The following is a 20,644-nucleotide window of genomic DNA, read 5'->3' as shown; positions in this document are numbered from 1 at the left end:
ACATCCTTTCCTGTGTTTGGGTGCTTATCAGGTCCCTAGGCATTTGATCCCTAAATATCTAATCAAGGCATTTAATACTCTGAGGCTGGGATCCAGTTTACTGAGCTATGTTCCACAGCCAGATCCTTCTGCCCTTCCTTAGCCCATAGTGCAGCACCTCACATACTTCCAGTTCAATGTTCCACTCCCATCAATGCACTCCAGAAATTCTGGGTTGGAGAACACCTATCTATTTCATGTGTGGCTTTGGCTATAGCCACTCAAGCCTCAACAGTACTTTCCAGATTTAATGACAGATTTCTTTTTTCTAGGGCTGAGAAGGTAATTTTACTTAGTTTTTAGAGAAATATATACATTTACATGTTTTGCTTTTTGTTAGAAAATTGATCAATAATTGAGATTTGGTCTTTCTGGCTTCAATATCCCGCAAGACTTTGTAAAACTAATGCCCTGACATTGCTCTTTGGGTTAGTGGATAGTTTGCGTATTAGGAGATAGTGGTCCTAGCCTCTAAGCCTAAACATAGGTTACCATAGTCTGGAGGTATCCTTGATGTAGTATACAGATTGCCACTTGAAGATGTGTCAGAATAGTCTGGGGCTCCATGCCCTCACAAATAATGCTGCGTATGAGGGGTTGGGATTTGTCAAACGCATCAGATGTTTGTCACCGACAGCTATAAGGGATTTTACAGGTATATAATGTGTTTGTTTTTGTTCGGGGTTGTATGCCACCCACCCACCTTATGGGTCTTGGCAGACAACCAGGATATACCCTCTATAGGATTACAGTGCACTCTATTTAGGAATTTGATTAATTCTATATGCTGCATACTAGAATGTTATATATTTAAAAGTTTCTGCATTGTGGTGTTAAAGATTCAATAAATAGTTTCTAAGATAAAGCCAGTGTCTTGGTTGTCTCTCCCTGTGAAAGCTCTCTTGCCAGTCTCAATCCAGCCCATAGAATGTTAGTGTATAATCCATATAACACTTAGTCAATAGTTGAATAATTTTTATTCAACACTGACAGAGTATTGTAGAAAGTTGGAGTTTTAGCAATTTTGTAATTAACAAAGGCAGTTTAAACAGTTTTAAATTTAAATATTTTATATATTTTATCGGTACCCTTCTTTGTATTGATTGTAATTGACTTGTGCTGGTTATATACTGAATAAACTATGACTAGTAGCTATCTAGTAGAATGTTAGTGGGGCTCCCAGGCAACTTCCTGGACCTTGAAATCCCCCAACACTTTTAATGTTAGTTGTTTTTGTGTTAAATTATTGTTCATTTCTCCAAGACTCAGGAAAGATAGAGGGAAACATAAAACAGTTTTGCCACTTTAGAGGAACTGAATTAACCTTGCTATGCAAGACACAGACATATAACTCATTCCTCAACCAGCTGCGGAGAATCCCTGGCCCAGCACATGTACGGAACTGACTCTAGAAAAGCAGTCTAGTTTAGAGGGGTAAACCAAAAGCCACACAAGTTATTTTTTCTTGAAAGAAGAAAGATAATTCTTTGAATTATGACTGGAAGATTCCAGGAAACCAGCATGCTCCCCTGAAGCACTAGTACATGTTGCCAGAAGGACCTCTTTCCAACAGAACACCTCATCAAGGCCACAGCCAGTCTGCTAGTCAAGCCTTGAGGTTACAAATGTGGCTAAATCAAAACCGTGGCTATTATAAGTTTTCATGGGGGGGGGGGATGAGATGCCCAGATAAAACTTGACATCTATTAAAAATCAGCCAAAAAATGTCCTCCTCGTTATCACAAATAATACTGAGTACAAGGCCATCACTCAGAACTTGGCAGCAGGCCTCTGGTTTTTTCATTTGTAGGGTCTTTGAAGAACAACTATCATATACCTAATATTGCGCTTTTAATAAAAATTAGGTTTATTGAACATAAAATGCTTAAACAATTTAAAACCAACAGAGATATTCCTCTGGAGTTTTATTTCTATTAAATTATTCTCTCACAGGACAGCAAGCAAAAGAGAAGAAAAAGAAAAAGATCAATGTTTCTCCTTTGTTGTCTTCAGTATTCAGGGACGTCTCCCTAATGACAGAACATTTAAAAAATAGTTTCCTTGGTTCTTTTCTTTCCCCTCTCCTACAGTTTTCCTCCTACTCTTCTTCTCCTAGTATAGAGAAAAATCACTGGAGAATAGAATCATAATACATTTTCACACCCCAAAGAACTGACAGATTTTCACCAAAGAGCTAAAATTCCTTGAAAATAAAATGTTTTTTTTGATCCCCACATCTTAGATGAAATTATTGACATTAAATAGACACTAGGAATTCTGTCTGCTAAAAATAGGCTCTTACAGTTGAAATGACTAGATTTGAATACAAATTCCTTTAATAATGTACTATTAGAACACAGAGTATGATAGGCCCAGGAAAATGCCGGGAGAGTGATGGAGTGAAGTTGCTATAGCAACATGATAAGTTGATTCTCTGGTGCTTTCCACTGTCCCAGCCTGTCTAATTTACAAGACACTTGCTTGTATAATGTTTTCCCCTCTTACTTCTGGCATGTGTTTAAACTAAAAACACCATTCAAAATATTTTACTTCTTACTTTAGAACCAAATATCAGCAATCTACATATCAGCAACAGTGCATCAGATTCAAATTTACACTGTTAGCAGCACTACTCCTCAAATGAAACTATACACAATATAGTAAATAGAATGGAATTCTTTTTTCCCTTGTGCCCCTTGAGTCATGGTAGGTGTCTGCAAACAGTCTTAACCAATTTCTCATCGTAATGAAGAAATGTGCCTGCTGCAGCCACCAGCTTAGGATCTAAGATCGCTGTACAATTAGAAGGGAAGATGCAGCTGTTCAACAACAGGCAGCAAATGAGTTCAATCCCACATCCTACCAACTAATCACATACTTGCTCTTCAAACACTTTATATAGTGTGAAAAAGGGGATGTCTCAAATGGAAGGTCTAACAATGTGAACAGGGTGTAACTATTTCTGTAATTATCAGAAATGCACAAGAAGTGGGAAGGAGGGAGGGAAGACTTAAATACACACACACGCATGCTTCCCATGGAAAGAGTCAAGAAAACTATTGTGCACAGGGTAAAACATTCTGCTTCGAGCAATGTTTAGAGTTGCACTGGGGATTTCCACAGCCTCACAGGTTTTCACTGAAAATGCCTAGAAACTAACTGAAACGCCAAACACAAAAGTATGAAATAAGTTTTGCGGTCTGTGCTGCTTGCCTTGGAGTAGGACACCACTGAAGACTGCAAGAGGATCGTAAGGTTTATGACAACTCCTTGTGATTGAATTAAAGAAACTGAAAGGCAAGCATACTACCTGGCTTCTCCATCGTAACTGTCACTGAAATTTTAATCTGATGCTAATTTCTTTTCATTGAAACCTTGTTAGTATAGTACCTTTTCCCACCCGCTGCCTTTCTTAATGAGATACAGGGCAGCTGCCAGGCACTCTTCCTTTCTACCCACTTGGTCTTCTAATTCTTCACTATGACAACCACATTCCGCTCTGCACTTCTGCCCCCCCCCAGCACCACCAATCGAAAATGTCAGAAATATAATGAATGAGATGAAATGTCAAGAAAAATAAATGAGGGCCTTGCATTAAAAACACATAGTGTTGACAAATCAAGTCCTGCTTCTTTTACATTTCAAACACAGATTGGAAACACATGGATCTGAAGTCCCTGATGTCTGAAGCTTCCCACACAGGGGAATATGGGGAGGGGCAGAATGCACACACAACACCTCACTCCTGGGAAACCACCATGAATAGTTCTACCAAAATCAGTTTTCCTGATTAATGATGTGCTCGAGATGTCTACCTTCAAGCTGTGCTGAAGCTCACTACTGCAGTCACACTTCACAATTACTAGGAAGGTAATTAATTTTAAAAGTCTTATTGAACAGTATTACACTGGCTAGATTATACCTCAGAGGTAATGGGCTCTTAATAATAAATCGTCATGCAATTAGCTCCAGCTGCCTCTTTCGGCTGTTAATGACGGCGACACCTTTCTTTCTATGGATTAGGACCATATGCTGGAGATCTTATTGAACAGGGGGGGAAAGAAAGCAAGGCTGTGTGTTCTGTGTTTCTGCATATGAGATACTGATGGTATGTGACTGAAACACACAGCTGATTTTTATATTTAGATGTGAGCAGATGTGGGAGACAGACTTATCACATTCTTCCTCCAAGGAGCTCAGGGTGGCGTTCCTCAAAACAACCCTATGAGGCAGGATTTTCCGGTCTATGGCGGCATGCCAAGCAGACTCACCTCCCGGACCTCCCAGGAGGTGAAAGCTGTGCACCAGCAGAAAGGGGGGGGCGAGGAATCGCTACCTCCCACGGAGCCTGGCTGAAAGGGGGACTTTTGAGCGGTCGCCTCTTCACCAGCGCTATGCTGGCGAATCGAGGCGCTTCTCCGTCCCGATGGTCCTCCTGCTGAGTGTCTGAATGGAAGAAGCGACGCTGACCGGGGCAAGCGCTGGAGGTCGAGCGGTTAAAACAGAGGCTAAATGAGGTCGTATGACCGAAGATGAACTGTGAGTCGGATTAAGGCGTATTTGCGATTCAAAAAGAAAGCTCCCTACCCCATGGACTAGAAAGTAAAGCGAGCGAGGGAGGGGTCCCTCCCAAATGCATAGACAGAACACAGACAGAAAGAGGGGGGAGTGGAAAAATAAGCAACTAAAACTGTTTTAAGAGACTTACCAGAGTGTAGAAAAGCATTTGGGCGAATATCAGAGACTTTAGCAATTTTTCTGAAAAGTAAACAAATCCAAAGAAAAAGGTACAAAAATTGGAAAAGAAGCAAATTTCAACAGAAGAACAGCTTTTACAATTACAAATGGAGAAGGCAAACCTGGTCCTTCATTTCCAAGGTGTCCCAGAGACTAAGGGTGAGAATCTGAAGCAAATGATGAGCAAAGCATTGGCCCCAGTGACAGATTTGAAGTCGGACTATCTCATGAGTGAAATGGATGTGGCCTACAGGTCCTATTCCGTATACATAAAGAAGAATAATCTGCCTGGGGAAATAGTAATGAGATTCTCAAAGAGGCACGTGAGGGATTGCATCCTGAGAGCAAACAGCGGGGACACCCTTGAAAATCAGGGACAGTACCATCAGGATTCTGAAAGATATCCCATTTGAAATAAGACAAAGGAGAAAGAAATATAAAGATTTAATTCTTTTTCTTCAAACAAATGCAATTAGCTACCGGTGGCTATATCCAGAGGGCGTAACTTTCAAACTTCAGGACAAAAAAAAGAAAAGATTGACTCTGTTTCCAAAGCACGGGACTTTCTGAGAATCCAGTTGGGTGAGCCAGAGGAGGTGGATAAAGAGGGAAAGGACAGTAAGTCCAGTGGCGAGTTGGACTCGGGGTCGTCTGGAGAGGACTCTCTGTCTGAGAAAGGGGTAGCAGCTCCTAAAAGTCCTTATAAACTACGGATGAAGGATGAAGGACTCTGAATTGTGCCTTTGAAAATACAGTTGTTAATATTGAGATGCTTAGGGGTCTTTTTCCAACAGCTAAATTTAAGATTTAAAAGTTATATTAGCATATCTAAGTTCATAAAACTGTTAGCGTTTTAAGGGATGGCATTGTGTACAAGCTAATTTGATGATCTCCTCTCTTGGGTTTTTAGTTAGCAGTGGTTATCTTTTCTTTCTCCTTAAATGTACTTCCCCTCCCCTATTTTCATTGTCCCCGGGGGACAATGTAGTTTGTAGTTTGTAGTCCTTATATAATTAAAAAATCCCCTTCGGGGGGCCAAAAAAAAAAATCCTATGAGGCAGGATAGATCAAGCAAGAATAAACAGCACAGGGGGGCAAAGTACAATGTGCAGTGGGAAGGGGCAAAAATCACCACCCCTTCTTCCAAAAACTTAAGTACCCTCAAGCCACCTGGAAGGCGCAGCTGAATATAAGCCATTAAACAATAAACCAATCACTTGATAACCATCACCTCAAGACATTATGTGAACTGGCCCCTGGGGTTCAAAAGAGAAAGCATGTGGGTGATTTGAAGGGTCACTCCTGAAGAAGAGGCACAAAAGTTCTGCAACACCACTTAAGACCTGACAGAATTCTCACAGACAGGGCCAGCTCCAGGTTTTTTTGCACACTAGGCGAGGCTACCTTCTGGGGGGCCCCCCCATGCACCCACCAATTTTCAAATATAAAGGCATTTTAGGAAGAATGAAAAACACAAAATTTGAAATTGTCCCTTTAGGACAAAATGACAAAGGAAAATAAATCTAAACATGATAAAACAAACAAAACAAAAAAGAACTATGAAAAAACCAACAACCCTGAAAGCAAGCTTTTACACCAACTTTAATAGTTCTCAGAGGTATGAAGAACCCAAGGGATCCAAAAATCTCCTGATCAGTTTAAGCCAGCCCATGAACTACAGTTTTAAGTCAGGCAAGTAAACCCCCTGCCAATGACTTATTGGAAGATCCATTTTACAATCCTAATGTCATTCTGGAGCAATTTAGAATGGCAATTACGTCCCTCTCACAACATATCATGCAGAATGCCCACATACTCTACTGGCACAGGGGCTGGAATTGGGCAGCACATATCAAGAATATCAGCATCTTAAGTTCTCTTGGCCCAGAGTCCATCCCCAACACCAGTATGACTTGCTGATTTCAAAAGAAGTGGATAATTCTGACAATACTCACCAATGTTAATTACAGCACTAAAACCTTCCTTGTATGTTTTTCCTCATGTGCAGAGAAAAGCAACAGCTTCACCTGTTTTAACTTCTTTACTTCATTTATAATGCATCTTTCTCCCCAGTGGGGCCCCACTGGTGGACCTCCTGATGGCACTGGTATTTCTGGCCACTGTGTGATACAGAGTGTTGGACTGGATGGGCCTTTGGCCTGATCCAACATTGGCATCTCTTATGTTCTTATGACCCAACGTAGCTTACTTACATTGTTTGACTTCCACCCATTGTTATGAAACTTTTGAAAGGAGCCTGGTTTTGAACAGAATACAGTACAGGGGAAGAGTCTCTGCTTTGCACACAGAAGGTCCCAGGTTCAATCCCTGGCAGTTAGAAGGGCCAGGTGAAATGCAAGACTTCTACCCAGGACCCTAGAAACCTACTGCTAGTCTGGGTAGGCAATACTGACCTTGATGGACCAATGGTCTAATTCTTTATAAGGCCTCTTGTGAAAAAGGTAAAATCTGAACTAGCCACCTGATTATTATTTTTTTTTAAATCGTCCTTAAAATATGAAAAAGAATACAAGGAATTGAGGATTAGAAATTCGTAATATTTCACTCCACGCAAAGATTCCATTTTCAGGTATATCCTAGGCAAGAGAGTCACAGCAACATCCGTTCCCCAAAAGTCAAACAGCCCACTCCCTTGGGAGCAAGCATCACTGTAGGCATCACTTTGGCACTAAGCTTGCATCGGATGGGGCGATAACAATTGCTCCAACAGTTGCTCCCCCAAATTTGAGCACCACAGAGCCTCCTGGTGTCCGGGCAAAAGCAGCAATCCTCTATGCTCCAAGGCATGGACGTCCTCTAGAGTAGGCAGCCTCAAGCAGCGGAAGAGCCCATCAGAGCTACTTCCACTAGAGGGACAGGGGAATCCGAGACTGCTGCCCACTTCGGGCTCTCTCACCTGTGGAAGTAGTGGCTGCAAAACATGCCACCCAGCAGCCTGCAGTGAAATGTGGCCCGTCCAGCGAGCCACCCTCGTCCACTGTGCTCAGCCCCACCCCCCCGTCGGAAGCAGTGGCTGCGGGGGCAGCGGAGGGAACTCGCCTGACATCTCCACAGGGACAGGGCTGGAACTCACCGGGTGTGACTCCAGCGTGGGAGAGGCGCTAAAGCGGCCCACGCATGTGACGCAACAAGACGCTGCCGGAGCAGAGTAGTCGGGCCCAGCCGAGCACAGGCCGTTGAAAGCCGAAAGCACCAAACTGGGGTCGGAGAGCAGCTCCCCCGGGGACAAGAAAGGAACCGGCACCCCGCAGCTGCTCACCTTGTCCTTTGAGGCGCCCGGTTTCGCCCAGCAGCAGCAGCCGCCGGAGCAGCCTGAGGGGTGCCTGGAGTTTCGCTTGCCTTGACCACCACCCCGCTGCCACCGGGACAAAGCCTACTTCCCTGCCTCGCTCTCCTTTCCCCCCCCCCCATGGCAGCCTGTTGCTTCCACTCCCACCCAATTTCTCCCTTTTGCAACTCCTACTGCCCCTTGTGGAAACACCTCCCCCCCTAGTTCCCTCTCTTCCTTTCTCTGCCACCTTTGCTCAGCAATCGTCTCTCACCCCTCCCCTTCTCTAGGTAACCCCCTCTCCTTTTCACTCCCCCACCAATCCCCTTCACTCCCCCCTCCCCTGCTTGCCGCCATGCTGGAGCCCCCCAGAAAGGCGGCAGTGCTCTTGCTGCTTGCTGCTGCTTTGGATGGTGGTGGAAGCCAACAGGATCCACATACTGTTGGAGAACAGTGGGCGGGAGGCGCAGGGGAGGAGCGGCAGTGGGCTGAGACAGGAGGCGGTAACGTGCACGTGCTCAGATTGCCGAGCGACCGAGGAGGCACACAGGGCAAGCAGAGCAGGGGTGGCTTTTGGTGAGGTGAGGGAGGGGCCGGGCGGGGCAACAGGGTGAGCGGAGCAACCTGAGCCGAGCAGGGCTTGTTGAGGCAAAGAAGTGATGGCGGCGATGGGTGTGCGCATGCACGCGCGATTTGTCATCAGGGCTTTTGGCGAGGGAAGGTGGAGAATGGCAGGCGCCCTCTCCCAGGGGCCGCCCTAGGCAAAAGTCTAATTCACCTAGTGGGTGGGCTGGCCCTGCTCACAGAAGACACCAGAAGCTCAGCACAATTACGTGGAAGAATTTTTTTAAAGCTCTCAGTAACTGATACCAAGCTACTCTGAGGGTGCTCCTCAATGAACCTGATCATTGATTAAATTTTTTATAAAGTGACTCCAAATTAAGAATCATTCTTCTCCTCCAAACTATCAGGGAGGTAGGGAGAAAATTGGAAATCTCTCTTCTTAGGATTATTCACACTCAGGTAAGCATCTCTCTCTACCTTTTTTTTGTATTAAAAAAAGTTCTCTAATATTTAGGATCACATTTCTGGATACTTGTTTGTGCAAGCTCCTGACACAAGCCCAAAGCATTAGACATACCGAGGAATTTCAGACAGACGATATAATCCGGAAGAGAAACGGTTCCCAAACGGTTTCTGGTCTGTCGTTTCAGACAGAACCGTTTTAGAAGCGGTTCCCTACCGGAATATATTTGTAATTTCAGACACAAACGCTTCTGTCCCGTTTAGGAAATGAGGCTGAAGCGTTTTACCTGTCAACCGCTTCCAAGTAGTCTTCAGTTTCCTCTCCCGGTTCCAATGCGCTTTTTCCCGCCTTTTTTCGCCCGCGATCTCCATCTTTTTTTTTGAACGTTTGCTTTATAGCGTTATAGCGGAACTGCATTATAGCAATCCCATTGGAATGCCTGGAGTGTTTTGTTATAGTGCCATAGCGCTATAGCACTCTAAAGCAACCGTTAAGAGGGGGGGAAAGCCAGAAAAAGCGGTGCAGTCTGAAATGGCAAACCGCTTCAGAACCAGCTCTTTACCGGAAGGGGAAAGCCATGTGTGAAATGGCAGCCCTATACCAGTTTACTCCTCGACGGATCAAAAACAGCTTCAAAACGGGGTAAAAAGGGTAATGTGAAATTCCTCGGAATCTTCATCGGTCAGTTTCCCTAACACACACACACACCAGCTTTCCAAAAGCACCAAAGGGTAGCATGCACAAAACAGCTGCCCTGTGGAGGCAATCCAAACAGTTTCCCCAGTCTAAAATCTACCCATGTCCACTGGGCACAAATCATAAAGTAGATTTTTCCAAGTTAGTGAGGCACAATCCAGTGCAAATTTAGCACTCTGGACTTTCATTAATCAAAAACATACTTAATTCTCTCATTCATATAATAAATAATAAGCATTTACATAGCACATTTCAAGAACTAGAAGTACTTCAGATACACTATCCCATTACCCTTGTGAGGTGCATCTCATACTACTTTTATTGCCACACTGCAGTGATGGCTGTATATACAAGGCTTGTGATTTGAAGCTGGAGTGACATTTGAACTTGTGACGTGTCATGAAACAACAGGACTTGAAAGTGATAAACTTTCATTAGATCGTCCCCTATATCTGCACCCCGCCCCCAGCTGTTTTTAAATACAAGCACGATTACAATAAATCACTATAATGTTGCTCTACTTAAATCCCAAGGTATTTTTTGTTTAACAAAAACTGAGTGAGCCACCATGGTGAAAGTGACAAACTGTATTCTATAAATATCATACTGTGTTATACAAGCCCGAGAAACATCTTTCCACACTTATTTTTTTCCTTGAGTGTCACTTTCACTGTGGGCACTTCTGCAAAAGGCTTTTCTTTTAAAATCAGGACACATTTGCATAGGCCTGACACCTTTAATTTCCTCATTCATCATCACTGGGAAAAGGGGAAGTTTACAATAATCTTAACTACAGCTCTCTCACAAAGCCCCTTCTAACCTGTAAAAACAGTAACATCTGTTTTGGTGATTATAAATCCCATCCCCACCAATAACATTTAAAACTGCACCTGCTGCCCAATGCTGATACTCCAAACACCCTGTCATAAGTGTTTTTCCTTTCCTTTTATTAAAAGCAATAACTTAACGGAAGAATTATTAGAAATCCTGGATGATAAATAACCAGACATGAAGTTACAGATTGTGCAAAGAGTTCCTTAGATTACTTCCCAAGAATACATGGCAAATGTATCAAGGTTGTTTTTACAGAACACAGTGGGATGCAAAATTTAGTCCAGTCTGGCTTCTGTATAATATATACTACCTCTCCAAATTTTTACAGTTTGGGGAATGTGACCCTTAGAGCCATTTCACAGATTATTTCACAGGCAAACCCTGGTTTCCCACCAAGTGTACATTATAGTGGGAGATTAGCCAGTCAGAGCTCCCTGATGATGTATGCATTTGCCATAGTCGCACTTTATATTTCCTGAGTGTCTATCTGAATTATACACACACACCTCAGTGTGATTTAAATGGTTAATTCTTTATTTAACTTCATTTACACCCTGCCTTTCTCACCGATGGTGACCCAATGTGACATTTTGTTACTCTCTCATCCATTTTATCCTCAGAACAACTCTGGGAGGTAGATTAGGTTGAGGCAGTGTGACTGGCCCAAGATCTCCCAGCTAACTTACATGGAGGAGGAGGAGGGATCTGAACCTGGGCTTCTCAGATCCTATTCCAACACTCTAACCACTACACTACAAGACTCTCGTTTATCTTTACTAACACAGCTAGTCCTCTGATCTACAAAAAAGGTTCTCTCGGTTGTGTCCAACTTGAAAGACATATTGCTTTCCAAACAGACAAGGTTCCAGGAGGTTATGAATACCGGACAATGAAATATCACTGCTCCCCTCCACCTCCACAGATGCTGCATCTAAACCTTTCTGGGCAAGATCTAGCCAGACTAGCCATAATTGTTTACATTAAACTATTTTTTACTCTTATCTCACAGATCCCATTACTCTTCTCCTGCCTTCTTATAGCATCTCAATCCAAGTGGCTTAAGTAATAAATGAGAGTTACAAAACCATGGATAAATTCCAGTGTGAAATAACAGACTAAATGAGTAATTCCAGTTATAAATGCATGTGAAAGGACTTACACTACAGTTAGACTCAGGATACCTACTGTAGCTCTCCTGTACTATCCTAATGGCCATTTGTATTTTCTAGCAATTACTAACCTTTCTGTCATTTTCAAACACCATTACACAGCTGTGACAAGAGAAGTGGTGTGACTGATGATGAAACCATAATTAAAATTAATTATTAACTGAGGCAGATCATGAGAGGGAGGGTAGGACGGGTTGCTTCAGTGCTTAGTTCTTGTGGCCCTTTTTTACACACCCAGGGAAGTGCTGATTGCCACTTTGGGGTCAGGAAGCAATCCTGGAGGTTTTTTGTCATCTTCTGGGCGTGGAACAGCAGTCACTGTGGGTATAGAGGGGGGAGGTATTTGTGAATTTCCTGCCTTGTGCAGGGGGTTGGACTAGATGACCCTGGAGGTCCATTCCAACTCTATGATTTTATAAAATATCAGTTGCTAGATAATAGGCGGATGAAAGCCATTTGTAAGGCACAAACTCAGCAGAACACTAAATGTGCTGGTTCCAGTTTTCACTGTACCTCACAAGAAAATTATCTCAGTGCTACTAGTATTTCATACAGGGTCTGACAATTGACAATGGAAAATAGGCGCACTTGTTTACAGGGAAAGAAAACAAAGGTTGTATAAAAAGTAGGACTCAGGTGCTGTGTTATAGTTCACCTCTCTGTTTTGGGAAGAAAACAGGTCAAACTCTATGTGAGGTTTCAGCTGAAGCACAAATTCTACTGTACCAAGATGAGAAAAGCATGCAAGCCTCCCAGATTTCATGGGTGGGGGAGGCTCACCCTCATGATATTGCACCTTGCCATCTGCCACAATGACCTAACAAATGTCAATCCAGGAATCAATGTAGTATTTTTTCTTGTCTGACACCCATTAATTTCCCTTCACATCCCACCTGCATCCTTTACACTCTACACCAGACATACTTGTTCAACCCCCCCCCCCCCCAAATCCTGGGCAAACAGCATAGTGACCATATCCTCCTTGCTTGAGTGAGCACTCTACTTTCTGATCAGGCCAAGATAAATTCCTGGATTATGCAGGACACTTGAAACATGTGGTAGCACAGAGTAAGCCTTTGTCGCTCTTTTCCACACTCTCTTTGCAGATGCTTGCTGTGGGAAAAGTGATCTGTTTCCAAGGGGGAGGCACCTGAAGTCTTGTGTTTCAGGTAGCAAGAAACTGTGTCTTCCTTTGGCCTGTATTTCCTCCTTTTAGCTAGTTTTTGTAAACTGGGTATTTTCTGCTGCCACCAGGAATTTAAGGACTTCCAAACCTTCTCTCCTTTGCTGTTGGTAAAGTGACCCAGAGTCTGGGCTTTTCAGGGATCTATGTGGTCCTGAGGAAAGATAGAACTGAATTCTGGGATAAACTTGAACAAAAGATGATTTATTGAAATAAGAACAAAATATGAGATTGGTTATTCTGTAACTGTTTGGGAATAAGGGACTTGTAAATATGTCTGTCAAATGTATCACACACACACACTGTCCATTTTCCCTTTCCTTTTGTTTTTGTTTTTTGACGCTCAGATCCAACAGTAACAGGAATCACTCTTTCATATAGGCTGCCTCACAGGCTAAGCTCTTGATAATTTTAACTTCCTTCCAGATCTTTCAAGTCTCACTTTTTAAGACATAACACTGCACTCTTCTAAATCCCACACAGAACTAAAAGAACACTCACTGACTTAAAGAACACTCACTGACTTATCTCTCTAACTGAACAATTCCAACTGACTTTTCTATAACTGACTGACACCCACACAGATCCACTTCAAAAACTCCTCCCACACTCTCTCATCCTACAATCACACCACACTTGTCTCCCTCAATCACTCTACTCTGTTATCCCTGCACTCCAACCAAACATCTAAAGAGACACACACACACTTAAAACAAGGAATCATTACAAGCTGTGCCAGAACTATGGCTTGCCCAAGGTTATCCAGCAGGTGCAAGTGGAGGAATGAGGAATCAAACCCGGTTCTCCCAAATTAGAGTCCACGCACTTAAACACTACATCAAACTGGCTCACAGAATTCCCCAGAAGCTTATTCTCTTCTCAATTTGTTCTTTGATAAAAAGAGATCTTCTGGATTATTTCCCCTCAGCAACCTGCTCCTCAAACCCATTCTACTAACTTAGGGGAAAGAGGTGGGACCCTTTCTTGTGTTTCTCACACACAGGCTATATTCAAGAAGAGAATTATTGCCTGGCCTAAAACACCCTATCAGAGGGAAAGCAGAATGGTACAGACTGATCTTATCAGATCTCAGAAACTAAGCAGTGTTAATACTTGGATGGCAGACCACCACAGAAGGTTCTGCAGAGGAAGGAAATGGCAAACCACCCTGCTCCTCAAACCCATTCTACTAACTTAGGGGAAAGAGGTAGGACCCCTTTTTGTGTCTCTTACACACAGGCAACCTATATTCAAGAAGAGAATTATTGTCTGGCCTAAAACACCCTATATCAGATCTCAGAAACTAAGCAGTGTTAATACTTGGATGGCAGACCACCACAGAAGGTTCTGCAGAGGAAGGCAATGGCAAACCACCTCTGCTTCTCACTTGCCTTGAAAGCTCCTTGCTGGCATTGCCATAACTCAGTAGTGGCTTGATGGTACTTATATACATATAAAGCACCCTGTTAATATACTTAAAAATTTGAGGTGGAGGCAGACTCTATTAAAGGGTACTTGGGTAAAGATTAATTGGAGTCCAAGAAGCTGGGAGTGCCTGTATGAAGTTTACATGTGCATGCTCAGATGATCCAGAGTGACCATAACAAAGTAGCCCTACGCGGATGTCACTACACAAGGAGGGAGAGTAGACACAAGCATTCTGGCCCTGCCCCCTAACTCCATGCAATTCCCAAGTGGTCAAGGAAGTGCCTGTATGCACGCCCTGTCCCCATGATGACTGGCAATTTTCCAAAACTGGTGTCACTGATCACAGGGAGGAAGTGTTACCATAGGCACTTCTTCCATGTGTTCGCCCCATGCAGACGACTCAGCAAGGGCATGGGAGCTGGGCCACCTGGGAGGAGGGTTGTGCCTACCTGCCTGCCCTCCCTGCACAGTGACAGCCCAAGCAATTGGACACCTGCATAGGCCCAGTGAAAGAGCCGTTTCCACAAGGTTTGTTGTGAGCAACAACTTTTTAACCAGGGGCATATTTTGAACTGAGCAAAGGACAGAGCACTAGCAGCTTTGCCTCCAACCTCTGAAGGACCCGCACCTGAACTGAGATGCTGGCAAAGAGATCTTTAATCTCCATTCCTACAATGTAAATAGCAAAACAGGTTCTATCCAAGATCTCCCCTTATGACTGTTGTCACCCACTTGCTACCATTTGCTAGTGTCTAGGCCTGGTCCATTCATGTGGTAGACTGGACTGAACCATTTCAATCCAAAGGAGATCTCATTTCTGAATTCCCCCCCCCCACACACACATACATAAGGCACTCATTTCAAACAGAAAAGCAGCACAGGGCTGGACCAGAACTTTTCTCCCTGATGTGCTACTTTCCTCCTGGGGTCACTAGGCTGCCTTCACCTAGGCTTACCAACATGCCCTAGATAAAGAATTTCTGAAACATTAGTGCAAAACTTAAAAGTTCCATTCAAACCTCAAAGTAATTTTCACATTGTATTTATTGTAAAATAGGCTCCTTCCAGAAAATACAAAGGCCACTGTTTTCTAAAGCTGTTTTCTTATGACTACATTTTCCCTACTCAACACTGAAGTGTGCTCTTTCTCTTTTTTTATGTAGTAAACTTTCATTATATGGGGACAGGTATAATGGCACTAGCAGAGGAACTGTCATTCCACTTGAAAGAACTAAATATTTAAAGGCAACAAGTCCAACGACTACAATTTATACCAAATAGCTTAACTCGTATGGCTTTTTAAAAAGGATCAGAGAACCAGTGTCTCAATGGTTATTTGCAATGATAGCTAAATAGAAACTCCATGTAGAATACCAGGGGATGCAATGACATTCATGCTGGCTAGTTGTTGCTCAGAATGGAACACTGAACTGCACAGACTGATCCACCAAAGCCATTCTTATTTTACAGGGGAAAAACGTAGCCTTGCTGAAGCTTGCAACCTTTAAATGACCAAATAAGCATATATTTCCACTTTCACACCACTAGAAATCCCATTTTACATATAAAAGTGAAAAAATATAGATATACCATTACACCAAGCAATTAATCATGATATGCAGAAGTCAAAGCGGTAGAAACGTCTACCTTTTCAACTCAACCAGAATAACCTTCTCTGGTGGTTCTTTTGATGAATGTGGCATACCCAGAAGTAGTCTTCAAACCTTGCAAATACCCATGAGCACTCAAAAAAATAGCAGTTTTAATTAAATCATGACCTGGAGTAAAACCAAGCAGAAGCAGGAACTATGAACAATCATGCAATTCCACATCTTTTATTGATGGCAAAGCTGGTGGTTCTCTTTGAGTTGCCCTTTTGCACTGCCTGAGGGTATCTGCAGCAGAACTAAAACACTTTTTAAAAGGCTTTCAAGTACAGGACTAACAACTATAGATGCACACTGTAAACTGGAGAAAATAAATGTCTTTCAGTGGACTGGAATGTATGGACCTCACTGAGGAAGAGCTCTGAACTAAATACCTTTGTTAGAGGTACCCAATTAGTTCCATCCTGATCCATGAACAAGAACTAGTAAGGCAGAAGGGAGAGGAGAGAATTTGACTTTTATATCGTTTCAGCTCCATCTCAAAGATGGAACCTGTGCTTGGTCTTACACCTCAGCATTTCTTCTGTAAAATGGAAATAATGCTGGTCTACCACACAGTATGCATCTATCTATCTATGACAGTGTCATAGATGCAACAAACATGAAGGTGAGCAAACTTCAGAGGACGGCGGAAGACCGGAAGGCCTGGCGTGATCTGGTCCATGGGGTCGCAAAGAGTCGGACTCGACTGTGCAACTGAACAACAACCACCACACAGTAGGGTTTTGAAACAAACAAGATACAGCCTGTAAAAGCACACTACAATCTGATGTGTACTTACCTAGAAGTAAGCCTTATCGCCATTCATTTATATTGCTCATAGACCCATAAGTCATAACCAAGAAGTAAGTCTTATAGAACACAGTACAATTTAATTCTGAGTGAACATGTGTGTGATCAGGCTGCACATGTACTATAAAAATTCTGATGCCCAACAACATAACAACTGTGATCACACACCACAATAGAATACATGTTCCCCATATGAATTTAACAGTAAAGAAGCCCTCAGATCAAGAAAAACACTGTGCAGGTCTACAGATTACCTAGACTGACTGGTTGTGGAGCAATGAACTTTGGAAATGTGGGTCCCCTGTACCCCATCTTAGCTCCGGCTTCCGGTAATATACTACCTGACAATCAGCAACTTCTTTGAATGCAGTATCCAACTGATTCAGACTACAATCTAGAAGCAAAGCATGTATTTAACATTGCCAGCTTCTACACCTTATAAATAAAATTATGTTAACCAGGAAAGACACTTACTTGTAAAGATAATACTCAACTTGATCCACCTGCTCCCGTGAAGAAATGTTATCAATAACCTGGGGAAAAGAAAGCCTTAGAGATTTCCAGCTCTCAGACCATAAAGGAGAATAAAAACCATATAACAGGAGTATCAAACATAAGGCCCGGGGGCCAGAACCAGCAAGTTCAAGGTTCTTATGCGGCCCATGAGCAACTGGTGCAAGGGAGGGGGTGCTGGGGGAGAGTGGGCGGAGCCACTGTATTGTGGCTTCAGCATGGCAGAACAACCTCATCTGCAGCAGTCAAGCATCGTGGGACATCTGCCCAGTGCTGCATTGTTGCCTCTCCAGTCCGCCCATGTGGGTTTTCCTCTGCACCCCCCTCCCAGCCCATGGGGCCTTGCGGTGAGGACACACCAACTCGGAGCTTACCAGTTGCTGTCCTTTATAAAGTTTATATCTCTGGTACCCGGCATTACGTTTTATGGCACACATGGGCCGGCCCAACAAAGTGACATTTATGTCAAGTCTGACCCTCTTAACAAATGAGTTCAATACCTCTGCCATATAATATATATATACACCCTAGGTTTAATTAATTTTTTAAAAAAATATCAACCAAAGTTTACAAAAATTATTTACTTAGCAGCAGTTTAAAGGACAGCATTTTACATGAGAAAGAAATTAAAAAGCAATTGTCCCATAGGTGTATGTACAATGAATTGGTTTTGCAAGTGACCGAATTATGACACATAGATTCCAAATACCTGTCAGATAAACATCTCTCCAAAATTTTCTGAAATGTGTGCTGAATACAAACACATTTAGTCACAAATGAAAAATATGTAGACACAATATAAAAAATAGTTTTAACTTGCCATAAAGGCAGGCTTTACTAAGAGAGTAACCTTTTAACGATTAGTAGTGGGCTAATACAACAGGTACAATGAAATCACAATCACTGCTGCACATTGAGGAATGGTGCTAATATGGTATTCCATGACCATAAATCTCTGCTCTAAAGGAGAAAAAAGGGCTGCAAAGAAAGGTTTGATGGAATGAGAAAGTAGGTGAGATAACTTCAGTGATCACAGTGTGCAACTCTGTTACGAACACTGTATAGCACCTTGTATCTTTTAAAAAATATTTTATATTCTGGGCTCTTTAGAAATACATGAGGTCTACATACAGTTATAAACAAAAATCACACATGGCGCAATTCTTCCTGCTCTGCAACTCATATGGAGGGGGAAAGTGCTTTCTCAACATGTCACTGGCAATGTCAGCCAAAGGGATCCTCACCATCAGTGTCTGAGAGACTCTTGACTATGGCTGAAACCAGTATAAAGGGGCAATGTCTGGCTGAAAGGAATGATAGTCATATAGGAGCAGAGGCACATCAGAGCATCTGCTTTAGAGGAGACGGTGAGCTTGGCATCCTAGAACAGGGGTGTCAAGCGTGCGGCCCACAAGCCGGATGAGGCCCACGCAGGGCTGCAATCAAGCCCAAGAGCAGCTGACTCTGTGCTGCTTCCTGCATCTATCGTCGCAGCTCCTTCTGGCCGTTTTTGCCTGACAGAGAATATATCAATCTATCTTTTGCATAACACTAGAAGATGACACATAGTGAAATTAACAACTGAACTGCAACTTTCTGGTACCTGATTTATTGATGGCCAACAGGATATTTTTTTTTCTTTTTGTTTAAAAAGAAACCAGCCACATTCATCAATATCAACCTAGAATCTCAGGACAGCTATCCTAACACTTAGAAATTCTTATAATGTTAAGTTTTTAAACCTGTTAGGAACTTGGACTGAAACATGAGAAACAGAATATTTTATTAAATCACTATTATTTCTAGATCACCTACCATATTTAAAGACACCATGCAATAATTAATAACCATACATTGTTATGTCAATTGTTGTTCTGTATGTTAATACAGTGACACATATCGACATCTGCTTGCTTTCAGATTGTCTGCCACACTAAGGCTATGGTTTTATGCTTCTGGCAGTTTACCTTTTCTTTCTTTTTTTATAAAAAAAATCCAATTTAACAGATTGCCTTAATGCTATATTGACGTTTCTGTGACCTCTTCATACCAGCAGTCCTTTATTGACCTTTCGGAATTCAGAGTCTTATCTGTAAGCCTAGGGGAACTGAGGAATGGAGCTTGTTTTACAAAGCATTAATGCCACATCCAGAGGAACAGTCAGTTCACTAGTGGGGCAGATAATACAGATTAAAAAATAACAACAACATATGAGAATTGTGATCAGAGAGAAGATTGGAGTAAGTGCCCTCTACCAAATCATCTCAGCTGACCTGCCAAGGGCTTTAAATCTCTAGTACTGCGACCTCTACAGTTATGTTAAACAGCTATCTGTACAAAATAACATTGTACATTTTGCTATACAGCAAAATTATTTCAATTAAAAGGTTCCTGGAACAAATATGCCTAACAAAACTTTGATACATTTCAACAGTATACTCTGGATGGTTTTTGCTTCTATCAAAACTGGAGTATGTGTTCTTACCCGGGATATAGTTAAGGAGCTGACCGGAAGCTTTCTTTCATAAGTTCTGTCCATCAAATTGGCCAATTCAGCTGTAGAAAGAAAATTAAAATGTTCAGTTTTCACTGGTTATTCATTACGGTGGGGGAGCAGGGGTTAAATGCAAGGAATAACAGGAAAGCTATTTTGGATTCTGGAGTAGAAGACAAATTAAGCAAACAATTTTTCTTTGTTTTTTGAGGGGGGAAAAGGATTTCCTGCACCAGCCAGAAAACTGCCATTTGCCTCTTGGCCTACAGCAAGCAGCAACGCATCCCGAAGAGAAGTGAAATAGCAACTGAATGCAGCAGCATGGATCCTTTGACTATCCTACCAGTACACTGAGCAAATCTTGAGGACCTCCTCCAGCCTATGGCTGGATCCAGCCTGTCCTCCCGGCACTATAGTTCTGCACTGCTACCGGCCCCACTGAAATACCACACAGCTCCATATAAACTGTAATTGTGACCCTCTCTTAGATTTACGAACACAAATATACACATTTCCAAAAGCAGAAGGTACAATACGAATAATCTTCATTTGTATCATTATTACAGAATTTGAGAGGTCTTTCTATTGTATTAGATACTATTGGACAAACAACCCTGCTGCAGTTTCCAATCCTATTAATCTTTTGTACACAGAATTGTTTTATGTGATACTCATAAAGTATTTGTACCACAGTGAATCTAGAAACCTCTGCCAGAGCTTTTGCCCTACTAAAAAGTATACTCTACTGACACCAATCTGACAAACTCAACATAAAA

At 42.4% G+C, this 20,644-nt stretch overlaps 1 protein-coding gene across 1 annotated transcript in view; it reads right to left on the bottom strand.

Moving 5' to 3' along the window:
* Positions 1-20,644, bottom strand: part of MRPS27 (mitochondrial ribosomal protein S27) — a 79,618-nt gene that overhangs the window by 44,749 nt on the left and 14,225 nt on the right. The window contains exons 3-4 of the mRNA XM_015413592.1: positions 19,860-19,930; positions 17,336-17,394 (exon numbers count right to left, since the gene is read on the bottom strand). Of these exons, the coding sequence (XP_015269078.1) occupies positions 17,336-17,394; positions 19,860-19,930 (130 nt within the window). The remainder of the gene's footprint in view (positions 1-17,335; positions 17,395-19,859; positions 19,931-20,644) is intronic.

Source organism: Gekko japonicus, unplaced genomic scaffold (genome assembly GCF_001447785.1).
Source record: "Gekko japonicus isolate JY-2015 unplaced genomic scaffold, Gekko_japonicus_V1.1 scaffold318, whole genome shotgun sequence".
NCBI lineage: Eukaryota > Metazoa > Chordata > Lepidosauria > Squamata > Gekkonidae > Gekko > Gekko japonicus.
The sequence above is the reverse complement of the archived record's forward strand: the minus strand, read 5'-3'. Positions and strand labels throughout refer to the sequence as shown.